At 52.1% G+C, this 14,803-nt stretch overlaps 1 protein-coding gene across 1 annotated transcript in view; it reads left to right on the top strand.

The window, feature by feature from the left end:
- RUNX3 (runt-related transcription factor 3) overlaps positions 1–14,803 on the top strand; it is a 114,473-nt gene that overhangs the window by 93,537 nt on the left and 6,133 nt on the right. Inside the window, exon 5 of the mRNA XM_014948667.1 lies at positions 5,209–5,373. Coding sequence (XP_014804153.1) covers positions 5,209–5,373 — 165 coding nt within the window. The remainder of the gene's footprint in view (positions 1–5,208; positions 5,374–14,803) is intronic.

The raw sequence follows: 14,803 nt of genomic DNA, 5'->3' as shown, positions 1-14,803 counted from the left end.
AATCCTCCACCCCCTTAAATATTATTTTCCTTTCGTTGTTCGAGTCGGTGTAAATCCTCTGCCAGGACATGCGAGCCGAGGCGCATTGCGACACACTCCCCTTTCTCTCCAAGCTGGAGGAAGACAGTAGCAGTAGTGTCTCACGAAAGCCAGAGGAAACCAAAGCAAAGCCTCGCCGTGACTGATTCTCTTTCCAAATGGCATAAGCAGCCAACTTCAAACATGTGAATAATGAGCTATCTGTGCTTGACTTTGTTCGGCAGCAGAAGAGACGGTCCCTTCTAAACATTTTTCCTCCTGCTCCCTCCTGTGAACTTCTGGGCTTCGACTTGTAGAAGGTGGGCTTGAGGTAGCGTTGGCACTTGCCGGTTGCTGACGCTCATCGGAGCTTGGTGGAGATCTCCATCATCCTCTGTGGAGATGTCGTGTTTGAGTCCCTTCCAGCTGCCCAGTTCCCATCCCTACATTGTCCTCCCCTCCACATTGTCCTCCCCCTTCTTTCACTGGCCGTGGGGCTCCTCCACCAAATTCTTCTTGGCCGGCCATTTCCCATGGCGGGTCTCGAGCCGGAGGTGGGATTCCAGGGAAAACCTGAGGGATGTTCTCCTCCCGTGTTATAGGTGTGCAAAGATGAAACCAGCCCAACATCTGCTGTAAGGGACAGGCCTGCTGTTCCCATAACACAGGCGTTTCACATGTGGCTTGTTTCTGGAGCACATGCTGGGACTTGATAGTCTAGCCGAGACTCAGACTGGGAAAAAATTCAACCCTCTGTAGAGGATTGGCGTGTCTCTCTGAAGTACCTATTTTGAGGGCTACCAGAGGGATCTGAAAGGTGTTTTGCGCATTGAGACGGAGTTTTATCCCCTGCTGATTGCTTTCTTGTGGTCCATTCTCACGGACGTGTAGAGACTAAGCCACTGGGTTGTGTGCACGGGCTGCTCCTGGTGAGCTCCTTCTCAGCTAAACCGTAGGGCTTGGCTGTTCATTTTTGGGCAGAGCCTTGGGTGGAGGATGGTGGGCTCTTGCCGGTGGGACGCTCGGAGCCTTGGTTTGAAGGTGGACGAGTGGCCACTGGTGGCTCGGCTCGAGCTGCTGCCCCAGCCCACGCTACCGTCTCCTGGTTCTTGTCTCCTCCTCGGCAGAGCTGAGGAAATGATCTGCAAATGTGTGTGTTAATGAACATCCCCTCCCTGAGCTGAAACGCTCCGTGTTTCCTTCTCTCCAGCTTGCAGCCAGCGTTTCGCAGCGAGACGCCTGGGGAGGGCCAAGCCACTTCCCACCATCTGCTCTCCTGTCCTTTGGTAGCACAGAGCTATGGGGGACAGGGACGAGTGTGACACCCCAATCCGATCCCACAGAGAGCCAGCAGTGTCATTCCTTGTCTCTCCCAACTGTGACTCCCAACTACATCTAAACACAGATAAATCAGGGGACCCCAGGCACCCCAGAGGGTGTTTTTTCAAATCAAATCTGCCAGTTCTGAGATTTTGGTCTCATTCAACCCATGAAGTTCCTGCAGCCCCTTTCTGCCTTTGATCAACTTTATATTCTCTGTAGCCAGGAGAAATAAGCTGGTTTTGGTGAACACCAGGAACATCCCCCCCCTCCCCCGGCCTGGAAACCCCATCCCCATCCCAGCTTAGGAAGCCACGTCAGGTTGCAGACTCTTAGAAGGAAGAGCAGGATCTGTTTGGTCTTTGAAATGTTTTAATGCAGAAAGCATGTCTTTAAATCACGGCTTTGAGGGCCCGAGCTCCAGTGCGGCGCACGCTGTTTGGCTGTCTGCATTCCAAGGAAACACCCAAAACTTCCAGTATGCTTCTTATTACTGGCCTAAAGTGTCAAATTCACGTGGGCTCTTCCAGCTGGGAAGTGTTCAATGGGATGGTTTGTTTGATATGCTGATACGGATCTCGTTATTACATCAGGATGGTAGGTGATCCGTCAATGTTTACATCATGTCATGTTCAATATCGGAGTTAACTGATTCGGAAACCCAATCCAGTGATAAAACCCTTGAGCTGTTGACAAGAAGTGCCTCAGGTCAGTAGCTGCCATGGTTTTATAGTGCTAAGGACTCTTCTTTCCATAAATATTGACCTGCAAAGCCCACGCTGGCACAGCCGGACACGGGCTGCAAGAAGCTCCAGCCCAACGGTGGGCTTCATGCCCCCAAAAAAGTCACAGGTGGGGGTGATGAAGACTTCTCCGACAGATTTCTTGGGATGAGGTCTGGAGTGGTTGGAAGTCGATTGAAAAATCCACCCACTGGCTTCGGGAGGCTTTGAGTCAGTCCTTGGGTTAAGCTTAGAAACCACCTTCCTCTTCTCTAAGGTATGAGCTATTGTTCACTTGACGGCAATGGTTTCCTCTCCGTGACAGCTGTGGGTAGATGGGGAAGGGCTTTTAATGAAGCCAACCGCTGCAGAAATTAAAAAGCTTCAGGTCGTTCTGATGAAAGAAACCCATTAATAGCAATTCTCTCTTGCGTGACAAAGTCTGACGTCCCCAGCTCTAAGTGACAAGCGGCAGGAAGTCCTGGGGAGACAGCCTGTACCAAAGAGGGCTGGCAGTCCACGATGGTGGTTTTTAACTCCTTCGCCGCCTTCTTCCACACAATTTAGCACTGCTGGCTCCAACCCATGGAGATGGGGGTGGGATACAAACCAGAGAGCGTTCAGGAGAGCCAGGAAGGGTCCTGACCCCACCATTTTCACTCTTAAACGAGCCCCCGCGTTTGCCTGAACATTTGCATCGAGTTTCCTACTTTCTTTTTATCAGGGTAGTTTCAGGGTTTTGGGGTTTTGGCTGGTAATTGCTGGGTCTCCCCACAAACCAGCCCCCTTTTGGAGGGTGTAAGCACGGCGCTGCTGGTTGCTCGAGGCTTGAAAAACCCCTGCGGGGCTGCGTTTGGGTTCAGACAGCACGGGGACCCGAGCAACCACACTGCAGCATGATGCAGCCACATGAAGCCCTGGGTGAAGTCGTACGGCTGAATAATCTTTGAAAACATTATCAGCACCGGGATCACTTGATTTATTTTTCAGGATTTTTCTCCATCACATGCCAGATACTACCGCGGGATAGGGTTTCAGCTGAGATGGAGGCAGAGGATTTAATTTCCCTTCAATTTCTGTGGGACTCGCTCTTTGAAGTCCTTTTGGCTTCTCCCCTAAGCTCTGTCTGAGAAAAGGGGTTAAAGGGAAAAGGCAAACCTATTTTTCTTCTTCTGTGCTCAAACGTACGCTGAAATTATAAAATGTGGAGCAAAACAAGACACCTCACTGCACACACGTCCCCCCTGGGGGAAAGCACAAACACCATGTGACAGATGAAGCGCACGTCTCCAAAGGCCCTCAGATAACGCTGAGGTTCCTGAGGTCCAGGGACCCGCAGAGATTGGGGGGGGATAGTTTTAGGTGTTGATTTGAGGTTTCCTTGGTTTACTTCACCGTTTTCAGAACACTGCTGGCTTTTGCTTTCTGCTGGGAGTTCGTCCTGACCAAGTTTTGCTCTTTTGGCATCAGCACCTTCTTGGTCGGTTTGGACTTTTACCCACCCAGGAGCCTGGGGGTTATAGAGTTTGGGGGGGACGGTGGGGCTCACCTGGATGTGGAGCTCCCAGGGGAGGGTCACAGCCCCTCAAAAAGTGTGGCGGGGGGTGGTTTGATGTTGGGACACCCCTGGAGTGATGCTGGGGCAGGGAGCTGAGCTGGAGGCACCAGTTCCCTCCTGGAGTCGATGCTCTCCCTCCCCATCCGAGCTGTCCGGCGTCTCTGCAGACGGGGCAAGGAGGAACGTGAGGAGCTGAGCAAACACCAGATCAGAAGATATCAGACATCAGATTTAAAGAGGGGGAAGTCTGGGGACTTTCTGTGACTTTGCTATAAATTGACACCGAGCTCACACTACGCAGATGTGAGGTGGGGGGGGAAGGGGGGGGTGCGAACAAGAGGTGGCTGCGTTTTGCGCCTTTCAAAAGCGTCGCTTTTCTTCTTAAAAGCCACCGAGAGCTTGAGCTTGACTTGGTGGATGTTGGGCTGGATCTGATAAGGCTCAGCTCTCAGGATTGCTGCAGAAGGCTTTCTTCCCAGCTCTTCTCCTGCCTCCCCGACGTGCCTGCACACCTCCGGTGCCCTCCAGCTCCGCTCCCCATCACGCCGGGATAAGGCGTTTGCCACCTTGGGATGGTCCTTTCACGGCAGGTGCAATGAGCTCTGGGGGTGTTTGCAGGGCCATTTGGCTGTGGCAGGTAAAGAACAAGGAGAATCCAAGGTCTGAACCCGGAGCTGATGTAAAACTGAAGCAGCTCCAGCTTCTCTGGAGTCCCTCCAGCTTTGTGCGGGTGTAACTGAGACTGGAATCCGGCCCAGAGAGAGTGAAGCCGTTCGGCGATGATTAATATAGTAAAATGCGAAAGTTATGTATCAAGTGTATTTCATGCGCCTCTTGCCTCGGGACAATTAGCATAAATTTAATAATTATTGCCCTGTTCCAGCAGCTGCTACCTAAGGAGCTGGGAGTGCTTTACAAATGCTCATTAGTTGCTGCCCTGCCTGGGGGAGGTAGGCGAATAGTCTGCCCGTTTGACGGGGAGGAAAAGAGGAAGAGAAAGCAGTGAAGTGAGATGGCCAAGGTGTGGTACCGGGGCTGGTTGTGCCCATCCCTCCTCCTCCACCTTCTCCAGCCCTGCCCCGTCGGGTGGGCAGAGCTGGGGAGGGGGCTGGAGTGAGACGAGAGTTTGTTCTCTACGCGCTGAGAAAATCCTGTAGAAAATAGGTAAAATTCAACATCTTGCTTGCTGGTTCCTCCGTCACCACCCTGCCAAGAGATGGGGTTCCTCCTGCCTTGAGTGTGTCTCCCCTTGTTGTTTGGAGGCTGGTCCCTTGGGCACGGCACAGGGCACCCTGACCCAGTGCCCACGTCCTGATCCTTGATCCAACGCTGGCTTGTTGGATGATCTGGGACCTCCTGTTGGTGTCCCTCCTTCAGCAGGCTTTGTCTGTCTGAACCATGAGGTCTTCCCCAACGTGTGTGCCATGCAAAGCCCCTGGAGAACCCATCTCTGGTGGGGCCACCATGCGTTACCCTCATGTGAATAATAGCAAACTGTGAAGATGGAGACGGCGCTGACTTTGTGTTTAACCAGGGCGCTCTAGCCAAAGGGGAACTGATTAGATATCAGACTCTCTTATCATGTTCCAGGGCACAGACAAAAGCTAGAAGACCAAGCCAAACCCTTCACCGACCGCTACGGGGAGCTGGAACGGCTGCGCCAATCCATGAGAGTCACCCCAACAACACCCAACGCCCGCGGATCCCTCAGCACCCCCAGCCACTTTGGGTCCCAGGCTCAAACTCCAATACAAGGTAACTGGCTGGGTGCCCCAGCCTGGCGTCGCACCCCAAACCTTCCTGCTCCCGACACGGCCGGGCAGGGAACGGAGCCCTCCCGGCCCAACAAGCTTCCCTCCGGATGGTGTTTTAGGGCTGGAGTCCAGCTCTCCCCTGGGTAAGGAGACCTGCTTCAGGGGTAGACCAAGGGTTTGGTTGGGTTTCCTGACCTTGGAAGCCTTTTTGCACCCATTCAATCAGCAAACTAAATCGTAAACCCGGGCAATTTCGCCCGGCGATGGTTTAGATCTAGGAATGGGCATTGGAATAGGCTGCCCAGGGAGGTGGTTGAGTCACCGTCCCTGGCTGTGTTTAAGGGCCGTTTAGATGCAGTGCTGAGGGACATGGTGTAGGGGAGGACTTTGTAGAGTAGGGGAGATGGTTGGACTCGATGATCCCAAGGGTCTCTTCCAACCTCAATGATTCTATGATTCTATGATTCTATGAAAAAATGAGCAGTTCTAGCAGGAACGTGAGGGAGATCAGAGCAACGTGCTTTGAATCCAGCAGCTTCTTTGACACGAAGGCGTAGACGCTTCAGCGTCAACTCGAAAGGGTGTTTTATACTTTACATGCTAATCCAAATGGCTTCTTATCTTGTTGCATTGTGTTTATGCCAAGTCTGGGTGATCCATCAACCCGACTCCAGCATAATTCCCCACACGTATGCACACCTGCACGGCCGCACGCGTGCGCACACACACACACACACACACACACACACACACAGAGGGAGCTTTTGCTCTTCCCATAGTTGCCATCGGCGCAGCCGAGCCCCGGGGCGCTCCCCGCGAATCTGCATCGCGGAGCTCCTTCCTTGCCAGGAGAGAGGTAGGAATTGCCACCAGAGCTACCCGGGAGAGGTTGGGCTGCTCATTCCCATGCACCTTAATTTCAGCCCTCCCCATTAAGCATTGTGTTGGAAATTATCCAGCTGCCCTGCACTGGATTTATCCCAGCACAGCCAGACACCACCATGATGCATAAAGAGAGACCCTTCTCCCTCTCTGCACGTGAAACGCGCTCCTTTTCCATGCATTTTTCATTTTGGAGTCATTTTCCTTTGAAAATCGGAAGAAATACTAACAGGATTTAAGGGATAGTATTCAGGCAGGTTTCTTTTCAAGCTTTGGTGACTGGAAAGGTTCAGGCTGAAAAGTTTCGCTGCATTTTCAGAAGCGACGCCGATGTTTGAAAAACCTCGGTGTCATTGGCAAAAGAGGGTGTTTCGGGCGCAAAAACATGTTTGAAAACGTTACCTGAACTGTAAAAGCTGCCCCGCTTCTCCCAACCCCAAATTACAGTGAAAATTTAATTTCTTTCTCATTGAAATGCAAATCTTTATGCTTGGAATTTTCATTGATATTAGCATGGTTTATGAGAAGAAGCCGGGCGTTTTGTGTAGGATTATCATTTGATTTTTTTGTTAAAAAAAGCAAGAGGGAGAGAGAGAAAGAATTTTATAGGCTCGTCCCATTGGCTGCATAATAAAGAAAGAGATTCTTGGGGGAAGAGAAAAAAAAAAGATGCGTATTTTAAATTAGCCCAGTCCCCTGTAGTGCCAGAAACCCAAAGAGCGTCGTTTGGAGGAAAGAATCAGGTGATGACACAAATTCAACAAGAAAAAAAAAATGAAGCTGGCCACAAGCTACCGTCCCTGCCAAATTCCCAAATGTCAAGTGACAGCAGGAGTGGAGACACACAAAATTAGCCATCGAAAATCATTCCTGCGGAGTGGATCCAGAGTACCAGGAATGCTGCAGAAGGCAGTTTGTGCACGCTCTGCTCTTGGCTCCCTCGCTCCCGAGTCGGAGGAACTGTCTGAAAATTACTGCGGGTTCTTCCCAGCGTAACTGGGAGCAGGATCAGCTCAGTAATTTTCATCTCTGCCCTGTCCTTTTGACACAGCACTGGCTATAACCAATCATAATAATAATAATAATAATAATAATAATAATAATAATAAAAACCCCTTCTTTCTCTCTCTCACACACACAGCTTATTCACAAAGATCATAATTTTTACCCCAGCAAGTGGAGCCTGCCCCGTGCCAAGAATAACAGGGGAGTTAACAGGCCTGTAATTCTCACGACTTGGCACGTTCTTAGGTAACACACACGAGAAGCCGATTAGCAAAAAAAGGGCATAACGAGATACCGGTTAGGAGGGACGAAAAGGGCAGGCTGGAGTTCATCCAGCCCCCGCCAGCCTTTACCTGGGTGCTTCCCAACCTTTTTCTAGCATCTTTGCATCCCAGCACAGGGATGAAGAGGGGGATGGAGGGGCAGGTTTTTCCTCGGAGAGCACCTACGCCCGGCAGCTCTCCGCTCGTGTGCCGGAGGTGGTTGGCCTCCTGGTTTTCTGCTGACCAAGCAGTTTGAGCAAAGGCTTCCTAATCCGCTTCTGGCAAAACCAGGCTGGGGAGGTGAGATGCCCAGAAACAGCCTCGGCCACCGAGGAAGGCTTGTGGGGGGGACAGGGGGGAGGTTCAGGCACCTCAAATCCCTGAACACAGCACGTGGGGTTTGGGCTGTGAAGCAGACAGACACGTAGGAGACAGCATTGGTCTTTGGGAGGAATTGAGATCCTTTGGAGATGTGTTTGCTCTGGCTCATCCCAGTCTTTCCTCCTCGGGAGCGAAGGCTGTGGCCGCGGTGGAGATCACGGCAAGGACGCCGGTGTAAATGGGAGAAGAATCTGGCCCTCGGCCATTTGCAGAAGACTTTCAGTAAAGCAGCCCCTGGAGGTTATAAATAGCCCCCATGTAAAACGATCGTCCTGAGGTTAAATGGTCTCAAAACCAAAAAACCTCCCGGTAAGAGAAAACCGATCGTTTCTGAAGGGCATGCCAGGAAACATGGGAGGAGAAGCGTGCTCAGCACCACGGCCGAGGGCTCAAATCCTGCTCTCCTGCTGGTTTCCCATTGCCCAGCATCAGGGAATTTCAGTGCCTTCAGTCTTACTTCGCCCTGGTGCAGATGGGCAGAGAATCGATCCCTTCCCACATCTGTCTGCAAATGGGACAGATATTAGCATCCCTCCACAGACCAGATTTCATTCCCATTTCCACTGCTTTGGCAGGGAAAATAGAGTAATTCTGAGCTGATTCCGTGATGAGAATCTGGCCCAGCAGCCAGGCAGGTAGGACAGGCAGACCCTCATGAAGCCGCTTCCCTGGCTTCAGCAGAGCAGAGCTGTTTGCCCCCGTTGAGGATTTGGCCCGATACTTCTCCAGTGAGGTCTGGAAAATCTGAGGTTTTGAAATCCCGGCTCTCCCGTCTCCGCAGCGAGACAGCAAGCTGTCATTAGGATGGCTCGAAATGGTTCCTTATTACGGGGCACGCAAAGCCAGAGCCTTGCGTGCTTGCTTCATTTCAAGTTTTGTCTTCTTTTAAAAAAAAAAAAAAAAAAAATCAAGTAGCTCTCAAAAGTGAAGCAAGATGTTAAAGGAACTTGCTTCTGCCCGCCTTCAGCTACTTCTGGGGGCCCCTTTGCTCTGGGGAAGTGGGATGGGGACAGGCCCGTGTCCTCCCCGGGGGAAGTGGGATGGGGACAGACCTGTGTCCTCCCCAGGAGAACCAGGATGGTCCCAGCAGCCCCCAGTTCTCCCTCACCCCGGATGGTCCCAGCAGCCCCCAGTTCTCCCTCATGGTCTGAGCAGCCCCCAGTTCTCCCTCACCCCTTGTTTCAGCAGCGGTTCATGCTGAACCGTTTGATTCCCATTGCAACAGAGGAGGACCGCCCACGCAGCCGGCTCCTGGGTTCTAGCTTTGTGGTGGAAACATCTTCAACCACTCAAAAGCAATTGTGTGCATTGTCCGGCAACATGTAGGGGCCTCGCGTCCACGAGGACAATTGCAAAGTGATTTTCAGTTTGATCTGCTCAGTAACAGAGCGAGCTGCTTCGATTAATGTGCTTCACATCACCCTGCACCGAATTCCCTGGACTCCACAGGGGCGAGGAGAAAAAGCTGGATCCTCTTGTAATCCCCATCCTGCCTCTCCCTGCCTCGGTGTCTGCTGAAGGGTTTGGGAGACGTTGGCTTTGCTGGCGAAGAGCTTTCAGATCTCCTGATCTGGAAACTGCTCAGCTTTAACCAGCTCGATTTCCAATCCATTACTTAAAGGCAGCGCGAGGTTTTTAACGTAGGCCAGTCATCAGCAGAATGCCTCACCATATGCATTTAAAGTAAAAAATCTCTCTCCCTTTTTCTTTTTAAATATACATTTTTAAAGTATTACATTACTTTTAAGAAGCTTCTTGGCATAAGCAGCGAGTGCCCTATTGTTTCCGAAATGCAACGTGGCTGCTCTGAGGTTAGGTCCTGAATTATGGGCCCAGCAAATACACTGAATTGCTGCTTCCTAATCCCTGTCCAGATTGACTTATGGTTTCTTTAAAATATCCGTTTCTTAATGGATAAAAACATTCTACCATGGGCAGCGGCTAAATTGTTTCCAAAGGAAGCTAGGCGAGCATTAGTGGGAAGAAAACATATTGTGGGATTCAGCTTCAGCCTCAAAGGAAGGAACACGCTTAAGATGGGTTTCCTGCCTGCTTTCAGGCTTCTGTGCCTATCTTTAAACTGCTTTTCTGCTCCTCTCAATTACATCTGGCCGCTGCACGGTGGATGTCCCTTAAATGTGTTTGGCGTGGAAGGCTCAGAGATGAACCACAGGCCCCGAGAGAGAGTCCAGGCACCCGCCACCGCTGCTTTTGCCACTGACGTGCAGCCGCCTCCGTCCCCCGGCCGCAGCTCGGGGTGCCCAAGGGCTGCAGCTCCTACAAAATAGCAGAGGAGGGAAATGACAGAGGAGCTTGCAAGGAGCCCGCCTGAATTTGCCCTCAGGCTGCAGGGTTGCCATCCTGCCTTTGGGATTCTGGGATGTGGTGGGATTTTCTAATGCGGTGGGATTTTTGAACACGGTGGGATTTTCGAATGTGGTGGGATTTTCGATGCAGTGGGATTTTCAAATGTGCTGGGATTTTCAAATGTGCTGGGATTTTCGAACGCAGTGGGATTTTTGAATGTGCTGGGATCCTCAAATGTGCTGGGATTTTCGAACGCAGTGGGATTTTTGAATGTGCTGGGATCCTCAAACATACTGGGATCCTCAAACATACTGGGATCTGCACTGCCAGACTCAGACTGCCCATGGGGAGACTCCGGCCGGGGGTTATGGCTGCGGGAGGGCTCTGCCCGTGTCGCCCGGCTGCGTGGCCACCGAGCAGAGCAGATGTGCTGGGATCCTCAAACATACTGGGATCTGCACTGCCAGACTCAGACTTCCCCTGGGAAGGCTCCGGCCTGGGGTTACGGCTGCGGGAGGGCTCTGCCTGTGTCTCCCAGCTGCGTGGCCACTGAGCGAAGCAGGGCTGTAGCCCCATCTCCTCTCACCCCACCATCCTCTCCCCCGTCAGCCTGGCCACCGAGCAGAGCAGGGCTGTAGCCCCATCTCCTCTCACCCCACCAGCCTCTCCCCCATCAGCCCTGCCGCTCCGCAGTGGGTTTCCCATGGCAGATCTGGCCTGGCCCAAACCTGCTCGGCAGGCAAGGTGGTCTAGCTGCAGGCTGGGTTGTAAATCCAGCAACTTCCTTTTATGTAGTCAGGGCTTGTTAATTATTTTTTTTTTATTATTATTATTTTTAATACCCTTTGAATACAGGTAAAGAGCAAAGCGCAGGCAGGCCAGAGGGAGTGCCTGCAATCAAGGCAACGCTTCCCCTCCAGCCCACCCACCCGCTCCAATTAGCACCGTTAGTTTATTCATTAGCTTTGCGGGATGGAGAGGCGGGGATGGAGCCCCGATGCGATGGGGTGTGTGCTGGGCAGGGGGATGTGGGCAGAGGGATGGCGAGGGGAAAGAGAGAGGCTGTGGTGGGAGAGGAAGCTGGGAGAGCATGGCTTGTTTAGTCTAGCAAAAAGCAGGCTGGGAGCAGAGCTGATTGCTCTGTATAAATATATCCAGGGGGTAAACATCAGGGAGGGAGAGGAGCTAATGTAAGCTATGAAGGACAGTGCTGGCACAGGAGATGGGGCTGAACTGGCCCAGACTGGATGTCAGAAGCAGGGTCCTCCCCAGAAGGGTCTGATGAATGGCTGGGAGCATCCCAATGGAGGTTGAGATGCGGTGAGTGATTCACTGAGCTGGGAATACCTGGGAATTTCCCTGCCTCGCTGCCCTGCCCGCCTGGATAGACAGGGAGGCTGTTGCCCAGCATATTTGGGGTCTGATTGAAAGTGCTGGGAGAGGAGCCAGGAGAGCAGTGTTAAGGTCTGCGATGCTCACCGGGGCTGAGCGTGTGTCTGCCCGGCAGCGCGGGCTACGGGAAGGGAATGAGAAGAGTGAGCAGCCAAGGTGCTGCTCACAATCTTGAGGTGGCGCCTGGCGATGCTGTGATAAGCGACGTGTGTGTTGTTGTGTTTTGGTTTGGGGTTGGTTGGGTGTTGCGTTGTTGGTTTGTGTTTTTTTTTTTTTCCTTTTCAAACTCGGCAGAGGAAGTTCTTGCACCCAGTTTGTGAGCTGGTTATATCAGATACAGAACAATCCCTCCATGGGCGTGTAACAACGGATGCTGTTCACACCCTCTTTTTTTTTTTTTTTTTTTTTCAACACCTCCCCTCCTTTCTCCCCCCCCAAATAAATTTTGCTCTATTTTTCGTGGGGTGGGAGGAAGGGGCCATTTTCTTTCTTAGCTGGCTCTGGCTTGGAAACGGATGAACTCGTTCACATGTGTGACAGAGGCGTGAGAGCGTGCCTGCATGCGTGGGTGGGAGGAGAGCGGTGCCTTCTCTAGAGATGAGCTGGGTCTTCAAGAGATCAGATGCATCTCGTGCACCTTCCCGGACAGAGCAGATTCTCTCCATCTTTGGCAACCTGCCTCCCCGTGCTCCCAGATGGAGCCGTTATGATCAGGGGAAGGAAGCAGAGAGGAAGAGAGGTCAGAAAAATGCTGAAAGACAAGATGGAGGTCCAAGCATCACAGAAACTAGTGGAGAAAAAAACAGGCAAAGGTATATACAGAGAGGGAACTTCTGTCCCCGCTCCGTCTCACACATGCACACGTATTATATACATAAGCATAAAGTATCATTAGTGTTTACATTGTCGTCAATCATCGTGGCATAAGACAGGAAAGGAGGTTTTTTTTTTCCCCCGGGCTATATTTTTCATGACAATTTTGCAAGGCACGTATATGCATATAAATAAAAGGGTGATATATGGCCAGGCTGAAGGTATTTATATATTCTATGCACTTGGAGAGTGCCACACTATCAAGTTCCCTTTAAGTTTCCTTTATTCTCTCTGTGTGTACCCCACACTATGGGTATTGTGATTTGTGTGTGTTGTGTAACGTACACACACGCTTAGATTTATCGCCGACTTTATTCAGTGAGCCACTGCATGTTCCCCACGTCTCTAAAATGGGGACCAGAAAGTGATATCTTGGGTGCTGTGGAGTTGCTCAGGTTCCAGATGTCACAGATGATAGATAATCTCCTCCTACTGCTGTACATTGAGCCCTGCAGCACTGGAGAGGTCCTGATGTTCCTTTTGCTGCCTTTTCCTCTCCCCAGGCAGAACAGAGATTTTCCTGGGTTAGGAGGCAGGGGAAGCCCCCAGTCCTTTGCTGGGATGGATGCATCTCAGTGCTGCTAATCCCTAAAACATCTTGAAGGGTCCATTGCCTTGGCTCCATGAAGGCTTCCGGGGACCTCTGAGCAGGTCCTGACCCAGCACGGGCACAGGGACCAGTTTTAGTCCATCTAAGGCAGCTCCCAAACCCAGTATGGTCTTTAAAGGAGGTGGCTGAACACACCCAGAGAAACCTCTGTGGTCGGCAGCCTCCCAGACCAGCCTCCCCACCTCCATGCTCCCCACCAGCCCTGGCCACCCTGCCCGGCTTTGCCTCCAACCATCCGAGGCTCAGCCCCCATCACAGGCAGCTCTTTGCGTGTTATCTCCTTGCCACCCACCCAAGAAAAGACCCATATTGTCTCCAAGGCCGAAAAGAAGGCAGCTATGTCACTTGAGCATGGTTGTTTTATCTGGAAAAGGGGCTGAGTGGCTTTGAGAGCCTGTTTCTATCCGGCTCCACGTGCCGGGGCAGGGGGGGACTTGGGGGTCCTCAAAAAGGTGCAAAATTGCAGCTGCACAATTAAATACCAGGGTGTGTCCCGGCCTCCGCGGTCCCCAGGGCAGCACGGCCCTAACGAGGAGACAGTGGCATTACTAATCAGGGCTTTGACCTTTACATGGCTTTTATTTAATACACATTCCACACTTCCCCAAACTCCCATCCAAAACATTGACATTTCCGCTGATAGATTGGGTCAGATTTTGGAGTAGTTGGGGGACTCAATTCACTCTTACAATGGTTAAATTCTTACAGCTAAATGGGCTTATTCAGTTAGTGCAGCAGCTGGTGTGATTTCGAGAAGAAAATAAACATTTCCTTCAAATATTTTGATTGGCAACTGGACAACTGAAATACTCAAGCTCAGATTGCCAGGGTCCAAAAAAGCAAATGGGGGCTGGCCGGCGAGGGAGGGAGGCAAGCCGTAGTAAATCCTCCCAGGCAGGGCTTCCAGGCAGACGTGTGTGTGAGATGCGCTGGGGACAGTGAGCTGTGATTTTATTTTATTGTATTTTATTTTATTTTTTCAAGCCCGTTATGGGCTGCAATTTCCGAGGGAACGCGGGGACCGAGGGTACGGCTTCGCCCCCTCCTATTTTCCCTGGCGTTTGCTTAGCACGCTGCCTGCTCCGGGTTGCCGTTTGATGGCTGGCTGAGCGTGACGGAGGGTAGCTTTGCTGCCGAGTTAGGTGGTTATGGAGGGTATTAATGGCAGTGTTTTATTTGGACCTTGCTGGGGCTGTTTCAGCAGGGATCTTCCTCGGACGCAGGGCGAGGGGGATGATGGCCCCGGCTGGCAATGGTGGGCATGGGGCTGTGTGGCTGTAACCCCACGCAGGTTCGTGAGGTGGAGGAGAAGCCCTGGGAGGCGAATGGAAGGGCGGCTGTGGGGTGAAGAAGGGATGGAGGGGCAGCTGTGGGGTGAAGAAGGGATGGAGGGGCAGCCCTGAGGTGAAGGAACTGAAGTGGAGGGACAGCCCTGAGGTGAAGGGATGGAGGGGCAGCCATGAGGTGAAGGAGACAGGGTGGAGGGACAGCCCTGAGGTGAGGACTGAGGTGGTGGGCAGCCGTGAGGTGAAGGAGATGGGATGGAGGGGCTGCCCTGAGGCGAGGACACTGTGATGGAGGGGCAGCCCTGAGGTGAAGGAGTTGAGATGGAGGGGCTGCCCTTAAGCGATGACACTGTGATGGAGGGGCAGCCCTGAGGCGAGGGCACTGAGATGGCGGGGCAGAGGTGAAGGAGACAGGATGGAGGGGCAGCCCTG

This window comes from Calidris pugnax, unplaced genomic scaffold (assembly GCF_001431845.1).
Source record: "Calidris pugnax isolate Ruff unplaced genomic scaffold, ASM143184v1 scaffold162, whole genome shotgun sequence".
Taxonomy (NCBI): domain Eukaryota; kingdom Metazoa; phylum Chordata; class Aves; order Charadriiformes; family Scolopacidae; genus Calidris; species Calidris pugnax.
This window is presented reverse-complemented; position numbering and strand designations above follow the sequence as displayed.